Below are 23570 nucleotides of genomic sequence, written 5' to 3'. Positions count from 1 at the left end.
CATGACCCCAAAATCCCTAAAAATGAGAAGAAAAAAGCATTGAATTAGGGCAGCTCTTTCCAGTTTCCTCCTGTTACCTGGATGAGATGTGCATTATTAGGACACTAGGAGTCTTGACCGGGTACTAAGTTAGTCCATAAATATTAATTAAGAGCCTGCCATGTGCCAGGTACTGTGCTAAGTGCCGGGGATACAGAGAATGGCAAAGACAGCCCCTCCGCTCAAATTGCTCACAATCTCAGCTCCTTTTAATAGAAAGATAGCATATACAAAGAAGCTTAAATGTGGGACATAAGCTTGTGGAGGGTGCAGAGGAATGAGGGGAGTAAGAGGATACCCAGCAATGGGGTATGAAATCGAGAGGAGTACATCTTGGGTGAACATGAAAACACTGCCCACTGCCTTCTCCTTGAATGCGGGGTCTGGGAGGAGCTCTCTGCTTTTTATCCTCTCCAGACAGGGAGGGAGGTATCCCAGGGGCAGGAAGGACTGAGGTGGTGTGAGTTTCAGGGTTGGTGTTGAGGGGGAGAATTCAGTGCTTTTGGGCAACACAAAAACACTGAGAACCTAGAAGTTATGGGGAAGAGGATATCCACAGGCAAAAAAAAGTGGTTGGATGGAACAGTCTTTTTACTCTTAGCTAGTTTCCTTCCCATTCTACGTAAGGGAGAAAGAGACAAATCTACTCTTGTAGGTCCTATGCCTCACCTGGCTGGTGATTTGAATAGAAATATCCCTAAGATTGGCAGTGTATATGTGAAACTTTTGTTGTTTCTAATCATGGCTATTAATAACATTAATAATAATTCACATTTAAAGCCTCTCTAACTTTTGCCACATTCTTTCTTCACAATAATCCCGTGAGGTAGATGGTTCAAGTATTACTATCCCCATTTTTCAGGAGAACAAAATGAGGCACTTAATGGCTTTAGCACCTTCAGTGTGATCATGTAACTAAACACAGTCTGGGGTGGTGTTCAAACCAAGTTTTCTGACTTCAAGTCCAGCATTCTCTCCCCTATGCCACGTGTATAAATGTAGCAGCAAAGACCTAGCATACACGGGAGGACCCGCTGTACAAGTTCTTAGATCTGCTTTTCTAAAAGGAAAGCAACTTTTGAGGGGTCAACAACCACTTTAATCAAATACGTATACGAACAGAGAAAGTACAAGCAGAGAAATAAAGACAGGGCTTCCAACTGTCTGAGCATTACATACATACGTAGTTACCAGAGAGAAGCACCAATATCTGCATTGTCAGAGGGGGGATGGGGCACTCTTTAGCAGCTACCCAAAATGTCATCTGACCAAACAAACACTTATAATGAGTAAGACCCAGAGTAAAACCTCACCTCAGAGCATATGTGCAGTTTTCAGAATTAGAGGGCATGGAGCATGACCCTGTGACCTAGTGCTGAACTAGACTGTTCCAGTGTTGCAGGTCAGGGGTGTGTGTGTCTGTGTGTGTGTTTATATGTTGCTTTTATTGTACTTACGGTACCACTTAGTGAAGGTTAGAAAGAATGAATAACAAGCCCTGAATTATGTAATATTTTGAAAGAAATGTAAGGTTTTTTAAGCCTCACTATTCTCATCTGAAAATGAGGATGATTGTCAGTGGTTTTTGAGATCGCTCCCAAATTTAACATTGTGTTAAAGATATAACTCTAAATAGGTACTTGCTTTCCAAATAGAAATCTGCTTGACCTTATTGAATGACTAGATATCTCAAATGTAATTAGCATCCATGTATTTATAGTCTGTGCTCTTAGTGCTCAAAATAACTTGCCTTTCTTCTTTGAGCTAAATATGTCTTCTGAAACTTCATTTAGGCTACTTCCTGAACTTTTTTTTTCTTTTTTTTGTGGTAAATACTACTTAGTTAAACTTCAGGCTGTCCCAGATTGCATTATCACAGAGTCTGAATTAATAATATTCTTACAGTTCCTCTATTTGAAAGAAAAAATATTTAAACCATAGAATATATGAATTCCTGCTGTATTTGGAGTTCTGTAATGCTCTAGCAATATATAAAACTAAAAGTATCTATGACAGTGCTTTACCTACTCCTAGACAATAATGTTATGCTGTGGAAAAGTGAAGATTTGGTTGAATTTTCATTTTCACCACTTGCTAGTTTTATATAGAACCATCCACATGTTGGAGTTATTTAATACTTGTTTTGTTTGAATTAAATCATTTCTAAGTGCATAGTTCCATATGGCAAAAAAAATGTTATGTGTAGGGCAATTAATAGATCTTTGAATGAATGAATAATAGATGATATAGGAAGTAAAGAGAAGCAACTATCCCCAAGAATATTAAATCACAAGTGTATAGAGAGAATCATTTTGAGAGAAAATATAAATTTAGTACAGGAAAAAAATAGAGAAGATGGGTACATTTTCGTAAGTCTAACTTTTTCAATCGAAATATTTCCTTTTTATATAAATTCCTATATTCTTACTAATTTAGTTTTTTTCTTCTTGTACTTGTGTTAGTTCAGTCCTTTAAAGGATTAGATATTCCTTTGGTATGGTTACTCTCTCCTTTGATAAAAATCACAATCCCTCCATCCCTTAGCAGTTGGACTTAGTGAATTGTTGTGGCCAAAAATAATTTAACTCTAGATGAATGCCCTCCCCACTTAGCTAGGCCAATCACTATATGTTGCTAAGTTATTCTTTTGGTTTGGGAATATTTCGAATTGTGTTTGCTTCTCTATAAACAGTATACCTCATAGACAGTTTTACCACAATTTCAAAAATTCATTTAGTTTTTAATTTTAAGCAGTTAAAATATAAATTATTCAGATGTAAGGGAGGTAGATCTTATAATTATTAAATATTCATTTTCAGTTTTCCTTTAGCTATATTCCATTTCTTTAGTAGTTGTCTCTGTAACAACTAATAAGTAATTATTAGGTAATAAGTCTTCCCTGTAACTTATGAATTTGAACAGGTGTTCCTGGAATTTAGTAACAAAATAATGATAAACAATTTACTGCCAAATTTGCAATTCAGGAATGCATTCTTGTTCACTTCAAAGTTCCATGTGTACTTCAGAACCTTGAATTTGGGGAGGTGTTGTGGTAAACTAGCAAGAACACAATTTAAAACTAGAAACCTTGGGTTCAAACCTTTGTGTTACCATCTGTGTCACTTAATCTTTGGACTTCAGCTTTCTGATTTACAGAATGACATGATTGGACCAGATGGTCTCTAAGGTGCTTTCTGGCTCCAAATTTGTGATCCTGTGCCTCTCAGAAGAAAAGAAAAGTTTCTTTTTGTTTCAAGCGTAGATAATAAGCTAATCCCAATTTTTGTAGTTGCTTTGAGAAATGGTTTTGAAGGAAAAATTGATGTGATTCATCTGAGGAAAGAGTTTAATATTTTTTCTTCAGAACTTCATGATGTTTTCAAAGCTTAGCTGAAGTTAATATTGTGGTACTAATAATATGTTAACTTATCCTGTGTATCCTTGATGAACATTACCAGAAGCACTGCTTCCATAATTAGTTCAGTTAATTTCTCTCTGCTTTGCAGTGGTTGCTGATCTTTCAATGATGTGTCTTATGTAAAGGCCTCCAGGAAGTCTGAGGGAATATTCTGAACACAAAGGTAGTTATTGTCTCAGCAGCCCCCCTCAGAAACATCTGGAAACCTTAGGTGTTCTTCAAATGAGATAAATCCGTTTAACTCTTTCTTCATATTTTCTAAGGCATAACCTTGGACATCTCCAAAATAATATGTTAAGGTCGCAAGATGGTGTAATGGATGGAATGCTGGACCTAAAGTCAGGAAGGTCTGAATTCAAATTATACTTCATACACTAGCTATGTGACTCTGGGCAAATCATTTAACCTCTTCCTGCTTCAATTTCCATATCTATAAAAAGGAAGTAAAAATAGTTACTTGCCTCCCAGAGTTGTTGTGAGGATCCAATGAGATTATTATTTGTAAAGCACTTCACAAACCTTGAAGTGCTATGTAGGTGTTGTTCTTGTTATTATTACAGGGAGCATTTTGATCCTGTTAGATTTTTGGGGGCATGTATTTCCATTAATTCGCCAGATAATTATGCTTGCAACATGACCAGTTTTCTTTTCTTAAATTAGGAATACAGGTCAAAAGGTGTTTTGTGGTTTTTTCCTCCAATTTTCACTTAAATACAGGTAATTTTTAATGAGTGTTTCTATAAAATAGACTTTAAAAAAAATAAGATTTGTCATCCTGGCCACTTAGAATAGTGCTTTACATAGCAATTCAAGTTTCATCTTGGTAAGTCTTCATAAATCTCAGTGCTTCATATGTGGAGCTTGATTGAACACTACACATATATGCACACATACACAATGCAATTCAGTAAACATTTAGTAAGTATGTGCTGGACTCTGTGCTCAGAGGATACAAAAAAAGGGCAAAAGAGAGTCTGTGCCCTCAAGGAGCTTGCAGTCTAGAGGAAGGAGGAAACAACATGATAGCAAATATATGCAAGTTGCAAACTTTATACAGAATAAGAAGTAATTAAAAGAGAGAAAGCAATAGAATTAAAAGATGTTAGGTACATGTCTGTGTGAATACATGTACATGTGTGTATATATATATTTATATATGTATATATATGGAATTTTTAGAAAAATAATTTAAAATCTACTACAGGCACTTAATATTTAAAGGAATCTTCCATAAAATAAAAACATTTCACAAAAATGATTACTATTCATCTACATATCTCCCTGTTTGCTCATTTAGAGATATCTAGATGGCACATTGGATGGTTTGCCTGGCACATGGTAGATGCTTAAATGCTCATACCTCCTCACATTTCCGCTGTTTTGTTTTTTTTTTCTCTCCTGCATATATCAAGTTTGCTTAAAGCAGGAAAAAAGCAACCTGTTTTAAAATAGCTCAATCACTTGTATTTTTGTATATTTATGTTTAGGGTTCTGCCTCAATAAAAATTTATTTTTTCTGAGCTAGTTATTTTTGAAGGCTAGAAATTATGCTGAAAGTCATCCTATTTCTCTGGCATTTAGACTTAGAACAACTTCAGCTTTATAATTTGCAAACTCAAAAGCAAGAGAAATTATTCTGATTAGAGAAAAGAATAACTCACAAAATCCATGTACATAATAAAAGCTTGTTGATTTAAATATTGTGAATACAGCTAAGATAACTCATTTAATAGTCTTGGGTTTTCTGATTTCCTCTACAGTTTTTCAGTTTTTTTTCTAAGTTTGGCAGTTTAGGGTGGGACTGCCAGTAGCAGATTGCAGTAAGAAATTAACAGCCGGCATCAGAGAGTAAAGACAAAAGAAATAATGAGAAAAAGCCTAGGAATTTGGGACCATTTAGTATAAGGGCAGACAGTCCTCCATGAATTATAGCACAATGTAATAATTAATATTCATAATCAACATTATAGTATCAGCCTCAGTCATCAAGAAAAGTTTGGAATTATGTTAGATATCTGTTTAAAACAGTAAAATGTGTATAATATGTATTAGAAAATTCTTCAAAGCTTTACTACTTGAAGGAAGGGGTACTTTTTACCCCTTAATACTTAATACTTAATACTTAATTTACCCAGGAAATTCAGTTCACTGCAAGTATTGGTTAAAGAAGACACTACTACTGTATGAGGTGACACATGTCCAGTTACATTTTTTTTGTTGTAATTATGCTCTTTAGGTGAAAAATTGTTAAAACAGTTTCTAGAATCAGTTCTGGTGAATTATTTGGATGTCAGTTAAGTAGTTCCACTTTTTTTTTTTTATTAAACTAGTTCTAACTTTAGTGCCTTTATGATTTAAAAGTTGTAGAAAATTCTGAAGATAATTGGACTAATGTAGTGACTTTTTTGGATTACAAATTAATAAACAAAGTAACAGATTCTTAAAATCTGTTAGTGATGCAATAACGATAAATTGTCTATATTTTCCATTTTCAATGCCAAACATTCCCTTTTTGTGTAAAAATTTTAATAGAACTGATGTAGCATAATTTGAAAGATAGCCCATTTTCTGGTTCTATTTAGACATTTGAAATTCAGCAGATGCTACTCATCTTGATAGTCAATAGAATTTTATATCTTCCTGTGAGCACCTGAACTTAAAGAATTTTGTATTGTATCAAAGAACTTAGCATATTTCTGAAACCTTGACGGACAGACATAAAATAAATATTTATAAGTCAGTTGTGTCCTAGTGGCTTCCAGGATTAAGACATTTTGATTAGATTCTTCTTTAACATTTAATATTCAACTTGCAATGTTTTCCAGATTTGTTATCTAGTTTAAGATATTTCTCCATAAAGTTCATATTTAACAACTTCATTTTTTAAAGAATCTCATTTTTCTAAATGAATGCCTACCCTTTTGGTTGCATAATACTTACTAGAAAAGGCTTTTAAATTATTCTAGTAGTCATAAAGGCATCCTTTGAATACAAGATTTAGTACTATTACACTAGTGTATGTTCCTGAATAATTTTCATGTAAATAAATATAATATTCTGGTAGTAGGGAAAGAAGTATAACAAATTCTCACCTTCACAAAGGAAACAGTACTTTGATCAGAGAGCACAGTATGATGCATGCACTAAGTTTGAAAGAGAAGACTATTTCCAAAGTATTTAGCAAGTTTCCGAAGAATCATTAACCAGCAATGGTAAAAGTAACAAATCCCTTCGTTGGCCAAGTGAAACAAAAGCCTCAGTTTGTCCTTTTGAGTCCATCCATTCTGTATCTGAAATTAGCATAATTCATCATAGGTCCTCTGAAATAGTGGTTGGTCATTGCGTTGATGATTGTTCCCAAGTCTTGGAAAGTTGTCTATACAATATTGTTATTGTTAATTAAATGAGATTACATTTATAAGGCACTTAGCATATTGCCTGCTACCCTTTTCCCTTTATTTAAATTGTTCTGCTTCTGGTCACTTTATTCTGCCTCAGTTCATATAGGTTTTCCCAAGTTTCTCTGAACAAACTTCTTTCATTATTTCTTATAGCACAATAGTATTCTTTCACATTCTTATACCATAATTTCTTCAGCTACACTTTGCAATCACAAAAAAGAATGGTTGCTATTAATGTTTTTATACATATGGATCCTTTTCCTCTTTGTTCTCTTTAGAATCTAGGCCTGGTAATGGTATCACTAGATCAAAAAGTAGGCATGACTGAATATCTTTTTGGGCACAGTTCCAGATTACTTTCCAGAGTGTATGAACCACCCAATTGCTTCATCAGTAGTACATTAATGTACCTGTTTTTCCACAATCTCTCCACCATTTGCCATTTTCTTTTGTTTTTTAAACAACTTGGTCAATCTGATGGATATGACATGTAATCTCAATGTTGTTTTAATTGAAACTTCTCTAGTTACTAGTGATTTAGAACATTTTTTTCATATAGGTATTTATAGTTTGGATTTCTTCCTCTGAAAAGGATCATTTATCAATTGGGAAAACCAATTCCATTTTTGTAGTTGAATAGAATTATTTGTAAGTCAAAAGAATTTTGTAAACTATTCTCAAGGCTTTATTTATAGCAAGAGTCTCTCTCGATCCCTTAAAAACAGCACTGGCTTTAATGGAAATCTTTCTCTTCATAACCTCTAGTGAAGGGAAACATAAAATTATCTAATTCATATCATTCCATCTTTTCCACAAGAAAAATAAGAGAAACTTTATCGAATGTTTTTCCTAAAATTTAGGTAAGTTATTTAGCTTTCCTCTGGTCTACTTGGCTAGTAACCCTGTCATAAAAGGACACAAGTCTCATCTGGCATAACCTTTAAAAAAAATTTATTTAGTATTTTATTTTTCTCCAGTTACAGGTAAAAAACAATTTTTAACGTTTGTTTTTAAAATTCTGAATTCCAAATTCTCTTCCTTTCTTTCTATCCACCTGGACCCTACGCCCCATTGAGAAAGCAAGCAATTCAGTAGAGTTTTATACATGTGTAGTCATGCAAAACATATCCATAGTAGTCATGTTGTGAAAGAAAACATAGACCAAAAAAACTCAAGAAAAATAAAGTTAAAAAGGTATGCTTCAATCTGTATTCTGTCACCAGCAATTCTTTCTCTGTGGATGGATAGCATTTTTCATCCTAAGTCCATCAGGGTTGTCTTGGATTGTTGTATTCCTAAGAATAGCTAAGTCATTCATATCTTAAAATACTGCTTTTTACTTTGCACACAATATATTTCACTTTGCATCAGCCCATGGCAAGTCTTTCCAGGTTTTCTGAGAGCATTCTGCTCATCATTTCTTATAGTACAATAGTACACTGTCATAATCACATACCACAACTTGTTCAGTCATTCCTCAGTTGATGAGCATCCCCTCAGTTTCTAATTCTTTGCCCCCAGAAAAGAGCTGCTATAAATATTTTTGTGCATATAGATCCTTTCTTTTTTGTTTTTTATCTCTTTTGGGATACAGACTTGATAGTAGCAATAGCTAGGTCAATGGTATGCATGATTTTATAGCTTTTTGTGCGTAGTTCCAAATTGCTCTACAGAATGGTTGAATCAGTTCACAACTCCACCAAGAGTGCATTAATGTCTCATTTTTCTCACATCCCCTCCAACATTTGTCATTTACCTTTGCTGTCCTGTTACCCAATCTAATAGGTATGAGGTAATATCTCAAAATTGTTTTTAATTTGCATTTCTCCAATCACTGTTGAGTTAGAGCACTTTTTCATATGGCTATAAATAGCTTTGATTACTTCATCTGAAAACTGATCATATCTTTTGACCATTTATCAACTGGGGAATGTCTCTTGTTTTTATAAATTTGACTCAGTTCTCTATATTTGAGAACTGAGGCCTTTATTAGAAAAACTTTCTTCAAAATTTTTTAATAGATACTATTGCTAACTCCATCTCATTTCCCTCCCCCTCAGTTTATTGCTTCTGATTGTCTCTTCCCTTCTGTCACACACCACCCCCCCTTTTCTCTTTTCCCCTTCCCCACTAACTTTCCTACAAGGTAAGATAGATTCCTCTGCCCAATTACATGTATATGTTATTCCCTCTTTGAGCCAGTTCTGATGAGAGTAAGGTTCACTCACTTCTCCTCACATCTCCCCTCTTCCCCTCCATTGTAACTCTCCCCTCTTCCCCTCCATTGTAAAACCTTTTTCTTGCCTCTGTTATGTGAGATAATTTATCCCATTCTACCTCTCCCTTTCTCTTTCTCTAAGTACATTCCTCTCTCTTACCCCTTAATTTTATTTTTTGATAGCATTCCTTTGTAAACAGTTTAAACTTAAGTCCCTTATGATTTCCATTTCTTGTTTACCTTTTTCTTGTTTCTCTTGATTCTTATATTTGAAAATCGAATTTTCTGTTTAGTTCTGATTTTTTCATCAATAATGCTTGAAAATCTTCTATCTCATTTGAAGGATTATACTCAGTTTTGCTGGGTAGGTGATCTTGATTTTAATCCTAGCTCGTTTGCTCTCTGGAATATCATATTCCAAGCCCTCTGATCCTTTAATGTGGAAGCTGCTAAATTTTGTGTTGTTCTGACTGTGACTCCACCATATTTGAATTATTTCTTTCTGGCTGCTTAACAATCTTTTCTCCTTGACCTGTGAACTCTAGAATTTGACTATAATATTCCTGGCAGTTTTTGTTTTAAGGTCTCTTTCAGGAGATGATCAGTGGATTCTTCCAGTTTCTATTTTACACGCTGTTTCTACAATATCAGAGCATTTTTCCTTGATAATATCTTGGAAAATGATGTTTAAACTGTTGTTTTCATCATGACTTATTTAACATTGCAATGTTTAATGAAGGCTGTTAATCCGATGTTAGATAATTAAGGCCTTTGGTGCTTTTAACAGTATATATGAATATAGAAGTATGTAAATATAATGTGACATGTAATACAGATAGCTTTTTACACATTGAAGGACATAATTGAGAAATTTGATTGGAGCCATGCTAAAAAGATATTTTAGTATCTTTTGATTTTAAAATATTCTCAATATTCCATGGTTACAAGAAACTGACAAAAACTTAAAGCATTATGCATCTTGATTACTTTGATTTTGTGAGCTATTTGAGGACAAATGAAAAATTTCTAATGTCTATTAACAGTCTATTATAAAATACTACATATAGTAAGTTTAAACATTTTTCAACCAAAAAAACAAACAAAAATAAGTTAAATACCAGAGTGTTTAAGTATAAAATATCCTGTAATCAAGAAATAGGTTTTCAAGTAACAACAATTCTAGATTTGTCTTACTTTTTAAAATTTTGTTTTTGTGAATTGAACCTTTTTTTTCCCCAGTGAGGATCCATCCCATTTGCAGTAATTAATATTTAGAGATTTTAATTCAATGAAATGCTCATCTCAAATATAGTATATTAATACTAAGCTTTCCTCAGTGTGTGTAGGGGTGTATGTGCTCTAAGATTTTAATTCAGTGCTATGATTCTTTTGCATTAATTCTAATACTTTAAGTCACTTAGTTGGTGCCCATTTTTCCTCCCAAATACTATGTTCATTTTAAATATAAAAATTTTGAAGAAAAACTGTGAATTAGCTGAGTTCAAATAATCTTATATTTTTAGTGATCATTAAGGTAGTTATTTTAAATTGTTATTTTTTTAATAACAGTGTGATTTAAAGATTTCACTTTTATCTATTTTTAAAACTGTTTTCTTTTAAACATTATAATGTTTTCTCAGATGTCTACCTTTTCTACTTTCTCCCTTTTCCATTTGGTTTTTGTGGAAGGATCTTTTGGTAGTTTTTGTTGCCCACATATTATATCTTCTGTTAGGGAAATAAATATTGTGAAAGCAGTCTCTACAACTGGTCAACCGTTCTTACCACAGATAACATGTTTTTATGGGAATCTTTGCTTTCAAATTTATTGCTCTGTCCAAATGCATATTTGGATTGAAAAGATCTTAGCTATAAAATTACATAGTATTTCTAGGTTTCATAATATTTTAATTCTTTTTTAAATAAAGAGCACCTTCAAATGCTTGGTCTTTTTTTTTTTTTCCCTATTCTAAATCAGGCTTCAATGTTATCTGCAGAAAATGATCCTCTTGGTCCTTTACCGCCAGGTTGGGGTAAGTTAACATACTGTTTCTGCAGGTAAATAAAGGTACTGTATGCTATAGGAATCTTAAATTAAAAACTTATTTATTATTCTCCCCCCCCCTTTTTTTTTTTTTTTTTAGAAAAAAGAGTAGATTCAAATGACAGGGTTTACTTTGTTAATCATAACACAAAAACAACACAGTGGGAAGACCCAAGAACTCAAGGGTAAGTGAGAGTACAGTGTGTTCAGTTTGTACCACATTCAGCTTGCCTATATTCATTGAAAAATACTGAAATAGCAGATATTTTTGATGTTCAAAAATCATGTTTAGCTTATTTTATTAAATTTATCTTACAGTTTATTGCCTGAAAGTCCCCTTCCGGAGGGCTGGGAAATCAGATATACTAGAGAAGGTCTTAAATATTTTGTTGATCATAATACAAAGACAACAACATTTAAGGATCCTCGTACTGGGAAATCCTCTGTGTAAGTAATAAATTAAAGTTCTTTAAAAATATTACTTTTTGTTTTTGGCAAAGCATCTATTTTAGTACCTGGCAATGCTTAAAGTTTATTTATGTTTGTGATGTAAAATCTATAGCAATCTAAATATATAGATTTATATAAATATGTTAATATCTTGTACATATTAGGAATTATAAATCTGTAGTGTTATAAATTTGTTATTGATGGGGAATAAGATACAGATTTTCCAGGTAACTAAAGCTAAATTTATCAATAAATATTTGGTCATCTATATACAGAGTATTTTATCAAGTGTTATAAAGATTAAATAGAAAAATGAGAGAAACAGTATCTGCCTCCAAGGTCTGAAGAAAGAGAAACATGACTCAAGTCCAGGCACCTTACCCTACTACCATTTTTTTTTTTTTACATCAGAATATAGGACAAAATAAACACATGCATTTCTCTTACAGTTATTCTGGGTCCTCTTTGTTCTGACTTGTGACTTAACTAAAAGATATATAAGATAACAAACAGGGACTACCCAGCTTTTTATAACTGCAGCACCCCATGAATGTTCTACTTGCCCCTCTCCCTGTAATCCTGAGGTTTTACATTCCTTTATAATCCAGAGTAACCAAGCAACTCAAGGATACTTTTAAAATACTACACTCAAGGGTAAGAAAAACACATGTATCTGTGAAGATAAAAATCAAAAATAATCCAAATAAGAACATATACCTGGTTTTGGTACAATTTCTTTGGTCATTCAGGGGGCAGCTAGGTGGCCCAGTGGGTAGAGTACCACGTCTGGAGTCGGGAAGATTCATCTCCCTAAGTTCAAATCTGGCTTCAGACACTTACTAGCTGTTTGACTCTGGGCAAGTCACTGAACCCTGTTTGCCTTGATTTCCTCATCTGTAAAATGAGCTGGAGAAGGAAATGGCAAACCACTCCAGTATCTTTTCCAAGAAAGCTTCAAATAGGGTCACAAAGAGTCAGACGCAACTGAAATGATTGAATAGCGACCACAAAAGTGGTTAAGGGTCATGAAGATGACTGAAATGACTTGGCAACAACAACAGCTCCATGATAATATAGTGGAAAGTAACCAAACTCTTAATATGTCTCTGAATTTAGCTAATTTGGTCAGCCTATATCTGAGCAAAAGTCTTTTTCTACAGCTTCAAGTGATAAACCAACCTTTGTTTGAAAACTTTCAGTAGGAAAATCCCACATTCAGATATCCTATTGAGAGAACTCTGTTTTAGGAGTTCTTCATAAATTGGACTAAAACAGCTTCTTTGTACTTCTATTAGTTGTATGTAGTTCTACCCTCTGGGCATTATGCAGAATAAACCTAATCCCTCTTCTGTGTGACACTCCTTAAAATACTTGACAATAGCTGTCATATCCTGATAATTCTTCTGTTGTACACATCCTCAGTTCCTTTAACTAATTCTTGTGTGACATTATCTCAAGAGCCTTTATCATACTGTTTGCCATTCTGTATGTTCACTTTCTGTCTTATCAATTACTTTACTAGGATATGGAACCCAGATTAATGGAAATAGAAAGGAAATAGTAGATACAAGTGGCATTACAAAGGATAACTCTAAAGGAGGACTGAGTGTGGATTCAGTATAAAGGAAGCAATCCAAGATTTCTTGAGGTTTCAAAGGTGGCTAAGTAGATGATTACATTTTTAACAGTTAATAACCTCCACAGGGGGAATACAATTTTTGAGGAAGAAAATGAGTTCTGTTTGACATACTGATTTGGGGTAGGGTAGGCCGGTAATTGGCACTAAAATTTGTAAAATTATATGATTTCTGATATATTTCAAATTTCCCAAAACACTGCTTTTGCATTACCTTAATTTCTTAAACCCAATATAATGAATTTGATTTAACCTTTTCCTATTTTCTGTGATTATATATTTTTCCTTCTCTCACTCCCACATTTATTGTCTTTATTGAGAGAGAGGGTAGTACCTCAGAATGTCTTATCTTAGAAATAAAGTCAACTTCTTGCTATTTCTGTATCATCAATGTCCTGATGGTTTGACAAATTGAATCAAGCATTCATCTGTTTTCATTTCCCAACAGCATATATGAGCATAGCCCCATAACATATAATCTTGAATGCAGAAAAAATACAGTAGAACTAGGGGGTCAGCATTAGCAGACTCAGTATCAGGCTACAAAATACAGATTTCAAAACACTGGAAATAAAGACCAGAAAAAAATTGATGGAGTCTTTTAATACACTTGACTTGGATTACCATCATAATTCAAGATTTTATTAAAAAGATGATTTGGAAGCATTTAGAAAGCTAAATAGTTTGCTCCAAGAGACATCACAACTTCATCAAAACCAGATTGTTCCAGACTAATCCCATTTTCTTTTTTGGTAAGTTACTAAGGTAATAGGTCAGGGAATTGCTGCAGACTTGGTATACTTAAATATTAGCAAAACATTTGTCAGAGTTTCTTAGACTGTTTTGATGGATAGGGTGGAGAGACATGGGCTAGGTGGCTTCAGAACTGGTTAAATAATCATCTCCAAAGAGTAGTCTTTAAAAGATCCATGTCTGCATGAAAGGATGTTTCTGTAGAATACCCCACTGATCATAGTCTTTAGCTATATCATGTCTCTCATTGGGTAGAGAGGCAATGTAATGTAAAGGAATCTGACAACCTTAGATTCAAGAGTCACTTAACTATTAAGTACTGACTCTGTGCAGTGTAGGATGCTAAGTTCTGTGGATACATAAACACAAAAGTGAAACAATCCATGTTCTCAAAGGACTTAAATTTAATGGAGGATATTGCATTTAAATATATAGATACATGCAAGATACATACACTGTAACCTTGGAAGTGAAGATACTCACAACTGTAAGGACCATAGAAGGTCCTTTGTAGAAGGTGAAGATTAAGTTCTGTCTTTAAGGCAGCCGGGGATTCCAAGAAGCAGAGTTGAGGACAAAGAGCATTCTTCAAATGGGGGACATTCATTATAAACACTCAGAGAACAGAATGTGTCCTTTGTGACAGAGAAGTAGTCCAATGTGGCTGTTTCATAGAGTACAAGGAGAGTAAAAAGGTAAGAGAGGGCCAAGTTATACAAAGAGCTTTCAATGCCAAGAGATAACAGACACTGAATTGATTGAGGTGGGGAATAAAATGGTCAGTCCTATACTTTCAAAAAATTGCTTTGGGAGCTCTTCGAAGGATGAATCACAGGGGAGAAACCTGAGGCAAGGAGATCAGTTTAGAAGTCTGTTGTAACAGTCCAGGCAAGAAGTTCCCTAGGCCTTGAATTAGGATACTGACAAAGTGTAAGTGAGGAAAAGGAGACCTATGCAAAAGATGTTTTGGATATAGAAATAGCAAGCTTTGAAAACCAGTTGAATAAGTGGAGTGAGTGAGTGAATAATAGATGATGACATTTAGGTTGCAAGCCTGGTTAATTGGAAGGATGGAATAGGTTTGGTAGAAAAGATAACAAGTTCTATTTTGGACATGTTAAGTTGATGAAACCTTGGAGATGCCTAGTTTGAAATGTTCATTAGGCAATTGTTGATATGTACCTGGAGCGTAGAAGAGAAAGTAGAAAGAGATATATGGATCTTGGGGTCTTCTATATAGAGATGATAATTGAACCTATGAGAGTTTATGAGATCAAATGAGAGTGTACAGTAAAAAGAGGTCCCAAGACACAACTTTGGTATACACTCTCACAGTTAGTGACTTTGACGTAGGTGAAGATCTAGTGAAGGAGACTTAAGGAGAAGCCATGAAGGTAGGAGAAAAATGAAGAAAGAACACTTGTCAGGGAAACCTAGAGTAGAGAAAGTATTTAGAAGGTAGTAAATAGTACCAGATGATACAGAGATGTCAAAAAGGGTATTGAGAAAAGGCCATTATAATTTGATAATTAAGAGGTCATTGGTACCTTTGGTGAGTACAGTTTGAGTGAGAAAGTTGAAAGCTAGATTCTAGAGAGAAGTAAGAGTGAGTAATGGTGGTACCAAATGTAGAGCTTTTTCAAAGAGTGTGACTGATAAGGTGAGGCGTGGTTTAGAGCAGGCCTGCGGGCTGCTTTTGGCAAGCTAAAGGATTTCCAGCAGCTGTCATGTGACCCACAGCAACCAACCAACCATCATCAGTCTATCTCCAATCTAACCTATCTGCAGCGCAAAGAAGTTTAGCTTATTTTAATTTTGGCCCATACTTACTGCCAAGTTGTGCGGGTCTGGTATAGAATGATTGTGAGTGTGAATGTTAGGCTCTAGTAAAGGTTTTTTAAGGATGGGGAGACTTGCTTGTAAGCAGCAGAGAAAGAATCTGACTGAAGATCTGAGAGAGGAAAGGAAAGAAGGAAGAGAGAGAGGATAATAGTAGATGTACTCTGCTGGAGAGTGCATGAAGGGATGGGACTAAGTATGAAACCTTATCATCAGAAATTGTAGTAAATGAAGAGAAAGTAGGGGGTGATATCAAAGTAAGAGATGAAGAGGAAGGTGAAGAGAGGCAGCTCATCGCAAATGACCTTTATTTTCTCAGTAAAATATGAGGTGAGGTCCTCAGCTGGAGGGAGGGTACAGGTGCTGTGGGAGACTTGCAGAGAGAAGAGGAGATTTGAAACAGTCACTGATGAATGGCATAAAGAATTGTTCTAAGAAGAGTAGAAAGATTGTCTTCTTGCAGGAAGTTGACATTGGTTAATATAAATTTATAGTATTAGCAGTGTTGCACAGTGTCTTTTAGCTGTGTTCAGCATGTGTGTAGGAGCAAAGAAGGTAGATGGTAGAAGTAATTCAGAGTTGGAATCTCACAAGATCTAGATAACAGTAGGACAGAGGATTGGAGAGTATAAAATTGAACTTTCCACTAAGAAGTTGAGATTGAGAAGGAAAGAATGTAACCAGAGTTGGCTGAGGTTACAATGAAGGCAAAGAATAGTTTGAGTATGATTTTGGAAGTGATACAATAATAGAAATTCAGATGGAAAAAATTCAGAATTGTTGAAATGAAAGTTGCATATTGTGACTGTCCCTTGTGCCTTTCCCTGGGATAGAATAAAGGAGTAGGTCACACAAGTTGAGTAGATTAAAGAACTAGGAAATTAGGATATTTGAGGCAACATTCACATATATGCCCATATTCTTAGGTCAGGAATTGGAATGGGAAGGGAAATTGTGTTTTAGAGATGAGAAATACAAGGTTGTGTCTGAGTATCTGAGGCACAGCAGTATAGTTGGATCATAAAATGCATCGAGAATAGACTATAAAAAGACTGGAAATACAGAGAAGGACGACTTTGTGAAGAGTTTTAAATGGCAAAACAAAAAGAGTAGATATTTTATCTTGATGGCCATGGGGAGCCACTGGCGCTTTTGAGCCAGGAGGACTAACATAGTCAACCCTTTACTTTAGAAAAATTGCCTTACCAGTTCAAAGAGGATAGATTGGAGTAGGGAAAAGACTTGAGAATTAGAGACCAGTTAGAAAGCTATTATAATAATCCAGGTGAGAAGCAATAAGAAACTAAAAGAGTTGTTGGATATACGAGTCCAAAGAAGTGGGGAGTGTATTTGAGAGATGTTGTAAAGAACAGTAAGATTTGGCAATATATTCTCTATGTGGGGTAAGGACCTTATGATTGAAGTCAGAAGGCAAAACAAAATTGTATTTTAATGACTCACGGGTTCTCCATGATGGTACAAATAAGAGTTAGTGGAGTTGGTTTTATGATATATCCTAAAGCAACAAGAAATAAACATTCCACTAAATGTTTGATCATCTTGCATTGCAGTACTCAAGATAAACATGAAAAAACATAAACTCCTCCCCCACCATAGCCATATCACAACATGAAAATGATTAGAGCTTATGTTCCAGCATCTATGGTAGAGAAAGAGGATCAGAGGAATTCTACAAATAAATAAATAGATCCTCCAAATTAAATCAAAACATAACTTTAATATTCTGTAACTTTAATGTAAAGGTGAGCATTAGGAGAAAATAAGAAAAAAATTGGAAAAGATGGTTCAGGAATAAGAAATGACAGAGGCCAAAAGCTTGTAGATCGTGTTAAAATCTCTTTTCTATGTGTCAAGTATTTTCAAGGGGATTGTCAGGTGATGGGCCTAGGAAGCACTGAATAATGTCACAAAATGAAATTGATTATATTTTAATAGGTAGGAAACAAAAAAATCTCTAGAGTCATTTTGAATCAGCTATGTCCAGGTCTTTCGGTATTCAAGTTAATCATTGAATTATTGGAGCAAAAATACATCTATGCCAAATCAGTGGAAGGAATAAAAATAGAAGACATAGTGTGCAACTCAGATCTCACCTGACTGATTAAAATAAACTACTGATACCAAAAAAATGAACAAGGGGTAAAAGAACAAATGTTGACACAGACTTTCCATTTCCTAAGAAGGTTTCATCTGTGTAAATCACCACCACAAGAAAATAAAAACCTTAGAAATTGCCGCTTCCAGTAAGCACAGGCACTCGCAAAGTACAGATAGATGGCAGCCATGGTTAATGCTAGTATGTGATAAAAAACTATATAAGGGACTGATTAAAATCATCACCCAATGAAACTGAGAAACAATGGGCATAAAATAAGTGTATAGAAAGGTGATAAATAAGACATTCTTAGAGACCCTGTAAAATTAGATCACATTCGTAGAGCATTTAATAACATCAGTAATGATAGCTAGAATTTCTATAGTGTTTTTAAGGTTTGCAAAGGAGTGGTCTGCTGTTATGATGATTGATTGACAAGTGAAGAGAAGACAAGTTTCCTGGTGTTGTTGTTAGTTGTAAAAAAGCATTTCATTTGGGCATGATATTAACACCCTCCTAAAGGCTTTTTCTCCAGATATCTCATGTATGTGAAAATTATATGATTCCTTGAAAGATATAATGCAGAAATAACTTTCATTCTTTGCAACCATCATGGAGGAAATGCAGAGTAAATTACAAACAGAAGAGGTTTTTCTTCCAGATAGATTGGGAAGTGTTCCAGATGTTCCTGTTTTTGCTCATCACATCAAGTTCCTGAATATTTCAGAACCTTTTAAGTGAGGCCTAATTAGCCATGCAGGAAGAAACTAAATGGATGAAGAGTCCTTATTGTCCATACTGTGATACACAGTTGCATGACAGCCCTTCAGAGCTGGACCATCAGTAAAAATATATGTTGGACACACAATGCAAATAGACATTGAGGTAGACCCAGAACTGAACAGAAAGAGAAAAGATTGGATTGAATAGAATCGTAGAATATTATAGTTTGCACAGAAAGTGTCATTGAAAAAGCAATGGTGAGTAAGCGCTGTGGTGAGCATGAGCCAATTTAACATAATACTAATGAGAGGTTACATGTGAGTAACATAAAAAATATCAGAGATAGGGAACTGAAAAACAAGATGGATCTTTGTAAGGAGGCAGACTATCCTGTCCAAATTATGCCATTTGTAGGGTAACATACCCTGCAAGAGAATACTGAGGTAACCAAAGAGAGAGAGAGACTTGTTCCAGCTTGATTATTAATAGGGTTAATTTTCTTAATTGGATTATTTAAGCGAGTTGACTCACGAGAAGTCAGTTGTCCTGGACAGCAGTAGAACAAAGTAACATTATGGATCCCTGTACCAACCCCAGGCCAGGTATTATATAGGATGGTCCAGCATCATGTAGAAGTTTTCCCATGAAATAATTGAAACTTCTTTTTCTGTTTACCTTTACTCAGGGAAGTTTATGTTCTTTCTTTGGAGTCATAGGTCACCTTCCCATTCTGGTCTACCCTCCTACACTCAGTGTCTGAAAGTACTGTATAAACTTGAGTTGTTATTTTTAATTAAAACTGTGGTACCATAATACAGTAATACCTGCAGATTCTCTTGAGTTATATAAAGCTGTTCCCCAATATATTAAATACCTTTGAGCTTTTAGAGTTTTTTCACTATCTTTTCCTCTACTGCGATGTTCTCTTCTTATTTGCCACTACTAACTCTTCTCTGAATCTCCTATATTTTATATATACTCATTGGAGCAATGGTCTGGATAGTCACTCTACTTAAAGAATAAATTTCATGGATGGTGTAACAATCTTGTTGTTTCTCAGTTATCTTTCATTTTGGTATTTAGAGTTGTATGGGTTTAAGGAAAGAACTTTCAACTAAAAATCTGACCATAGCATTGTTGTTGTGTTTTGTTAATAGGGTTTTTTCCTCCCCTGGTTTAATATTATCCCTTCATTGTATCCAAAACTGCTCACTGTACATTTAACCATTAATCTGTTCATTACTAAGTCCAATTACCTTTTTCAAGATTTCATCCTTATCCTTTTGTTATTATTGGACTCCCTGTCTTTTCGTTACCCTTCCCTGGTTTTTCTGATGCTACTCTCCTGCTTCTCTTCCTACCTAATGACCCTTCTCAGTCTCATTTTTAGGTCATTATCCATGTCCCACCCTCCATATGTGAGTCTACACCAAGGCTGTTTGTGGCTGTCCTTGGTCATGAATACCTTTGACTATAGTAGTATATATTCAGAGCTAAAAGGGATTATGGGGGCCATCTGATCCATGTCTCATTTTATAGATGACAGAATTGAAGCTCAGAGAAGTTAATTTACTTTCTTCAAGTTCACATAGAAACTAAGTGACAGAAATGAGTACTTGGTACCCAATTTAGAGAACTTGGAGGTTTTTCCAATTTTTTCTCCTGCCTTTCCTTTTCTCCTTTCTCTGAACTCTTGCTTGGTAATTTCATCACCTATGGGTTGAACTCCAAAATTAATATATTTATTATTTAATATCTGACCTGAGTTCTAGTCCTTCCTAATCAGTTGGCTATCTCTTGGACTTCTCCACTTGGATCTCTCAGACATCTTAAACTCTGCATGCCTAAAATGAAACTTAGCGTCTTTGCTTCCAGTCCATTCTTCCTCCTAAGGATCCATATTTTTAAGTCTTTCACCTATTCCCAGAGCTATATTTGACTGCACTCTCTCTCACTCCCTATACCCGATTACTTGCCAAGTCTTACCAGTTCTACACAAGAAATCTCCCCTTCATCTACTTCTCTGTACTTAACCTAGTCATCACTTTAGTTCAGGCCAACATCATCTTTTGCAAGGAGCTTTTGAAATAGCTTACTATTATTTCCACGCCTCCATTATCTTCTCTTTTGCAATATGTTTTCTGTACAGATGCCAAATTGATATTCCTAATGGGTAGATTTAATCTTATTACTCCCCTGCTGAAAAAAACATCAGTGTTTCTGAGACGCTAAATAGAATGTAAACTCCTTTGTTCAGCCTTTAAAGCCTTTCACAATATGGCTCTAACCTATCTTTGTATGTATATATTACACATGTCTCCCCTGTGCTCTAAATTCCAACCAAAGTGGTCTACTTATGAGTTCTCTATTACTCGAGGTTTTCAAGTAGAAGTTGAGTGGGGTTGGACTAGATGACCTTTGAGGTTTCTTCTAACTCAGACTTTATATGATTTTACTAATTTATTTTCTATTTCATTTAGAACTAAAGGCCCACAAATTGCTTATGAACGCAGCTTTAGGTGGAAACTTGCACACTTCCGTTATTTGTGCCAGGTACTAAAAATATGACATTCATAAAGATATTTGTTTTTGTCTTTACATAAAATATATATGTATATTAAGTGATATTACTTCTATTTCTAGTCAAACGCACTACCCAGCCATGTGAAAATCAATGTGTCCCGGCAGACATTGTTTGAAGACTCTTTCCAACAGGTAAGACTGTATTCAATATTGCTAATTTTTATAAAAAAATTGAAAAAATGGTGCCACCTTATTATATCATAAATTTTATAAATATTGAGGTTTTTTTCAACTTATAAATCATATAGCAGACCTTTGCTTAAAATTTTTATTTGGCTTAATGTACAACATTCCATCTACTCCTCTACTCATAGTGATTTAGAGTACCTATACATATGTGAATTTTATTCATCATTCAAACACTTTGAGATATAGTTTCAGGAACCTCCATTAAAATTTCTCTTCTCCAGATATAATAAGAAATGTAACTTTATGTTCAGATATAACTATATCTAAATATTTAATAAATAGTATTTCTCTTTCCCTTTCCCATAATTTGTTAAAAGCAAGACTGTTGAAGCAGCCTGAAGATTATAATCCTTACCTTTAAATTGGTTGAATTAGGCATAACTACTATGTGCAATTCTTTCCCTGCAATTGGTTTTGTAAACCCTAGGACTTCAGCCAAGAAAAAAAGGAAAATGGTATAATTTAGCCTAAATGCAGCCTCAGTCTCAGCAAATGTGTTGCTAATTTTATAAGGGAAAAATTTTTTTCTCTTTAAATCATGACAGAATATTCTCAGTATAGCAACTGTACTCCTTACTGGAATTTTTGATCATTTGTGGAATCTTGCCTTTGGTGTTTATAGAGATTTTTATGTGTTGGCATTTGCCACACTGGGGCTCAGGATCTCCTGCTGGTTAACTGAGGTGGGGCTTGGCTGCTGGTTTGCTGGAATGCTTCTGTCTTGAAATGCACTCCCCTTTTACCTGAGTGAGATGGACTTTTCTTGCCAGTCGTAGAAGTTTCTTAGGCTAAAAGCTTGTTTCCACCTTATCTTTTTTGCTTGTTGTGCTGTTCTAGGATTTGTTTTGGGGTGCTGTTTTATGGTTGTTTGGAGGTGAATATGGGAGAGTTACAGCGATTTACTGTTTACTTTGCTATCTTGGCTCCCAAAAGTCTTGTCCTGACTTTTTGTGACCCCATTTTAGGAATTTTTTTTGACAAAGATACTGGAGTGGTGTTTACCATTTTCTTCCCCATTTACTCTACAGATGAGGAAACTTGAGACAAATAGTGTTAAGTGACTTGTCCAGGGTCACCTAACAGGTGCCTGCAGTCACATTTGAATTCAGGTCTTCCTGACTCTAGGCCTGACACTCCAGTGTACCATTTAACTGTCCAAAATGCAACGTATACTTTAAAGGAAAAAAAGGGTTTTTTATTATTATTTTAATAAAGATGGGAATTGACGTTCCAAAAGGAGATATGACACAAACAAAAAACATAGGTAGATGGTGTCACAGTAAGAAGATTGTCTTGCCCACATTAGCAAAAAGTTCAGTAAATATATATTTATTCTTGACTCTATAGTGCCTGATATATTCTCAGTTTTCTACGTGGATGCATAGTCTTTTGAACTAGCCTAAAAATTCCTCAAAGACACAGGCTATGTCTCCTATTTCTTTTGTCTCTCCTTAAGGTGTCAAGCATAGTACAAACTGTTACTCAGTTTATACAGTGGTTTTAGATACAAGATTTGTATTTAAGAATTTTTTTTTATTAGAACATTAGATTAATTCTGCTGAGAAAAAAATAGCCAGGGAGGCCTGGAAGGACTTATATGATCTGATGCTGAGCAAAAGGAGCAGAACCTGGAGAACTTTGTGCACAGCAGCAACCACAGTGTATGAGAGTTTTTTCTGGGAGACTTGAAACTTCGTAATAATGCAAGAACTTAAAAAAAAAAATTCCCAATGGTTTTCTAAGGCAAAATGCCTTCCACCCTCAGAGAAAGAACGATGGAATTCATTCGCAGAATGTAGCAGATCATGTTTGTGTGTGTGTGTGTGTATTATGTTTTGATTTGTTATAGGATTTCTTCCATTTATTTTAGTTCGTCTACATAGCATGACTATATGTATTCAATAGGAAAGTATATGTAGATCCTGTATAGAATTGTATGCCGTCTTGGGGAGGGAGGAGGTAGTGGGGGATAGGTGTGGGGGGGGTTAAAATCTAAATTTTATGGTAGTGATTGTAGAATATTAAAAAATAAATAAATTTTTAAAAAATAGCCCTTTGACTTACTTGACTAATAGTGATTCCAGGTATGATTCCTGAATTGCACAACTTTCAGTGCCACTGATTTAAAGAAGGTTTATAAGATTCAGATGTGAATTTGATC

At 34.7% G+C, this 23570-nt stretch overlaps 1 protein-coding gene across 11 annotated transcripts in view; it reads left to right on the top strand.

The window, feature by feature from the left end:
- WWP1 (WW domain containing E3 ubiquitin protein ligase 1) overlaps positions 1–23570 on the top strand; it is a 148422-nt gene that overhangs the window by 105968 nt on the left and 18884 nt on the right. For all 11 annotated transcript variants that reach the window (XM_072603633.1, XM_072603638.1, XM_072603634.1 and 8 more), the window contains 5 exons: positions 11055–11109; positions 11221–11305; positions 11439–11567; positions 21118–21190; positions 21281–21352. In XM_072603633.1, coding sequence (XP_072459734.1) covers positions 11055–11109; positions 11221–11305; positions 11439–11567; positions 21118–21190; positions 21281–21352 — 414 coding nt within the window. The remainder of the gene's footprint in view (positions 1–11054; positions 11110–11220; positions 11306–11438; positions 11568–21117; positions 21191–21280; positions 21353–23570) is intronic.

Source organism: Notamacropus eugenii, chromosome 4 (genome assembly GCF_028372415.1).
Source record: "Notamacropus eugenii isolate mMacEug1 chromosome 4, mMacEug1.pri_v2, whole genome shotgun sequence".
NCBI classification, from domain to species: Eukaryota; Metazoa; Chordata; class Mammalia; order Diprotodontia; family Macropodidae; genus Notamacropus; species Notamacropus eugenii.
Note: the sequence above shows the minus strand (reverse complement) of the source record. Positions and strands in the feature narration are given on the sequence as shown.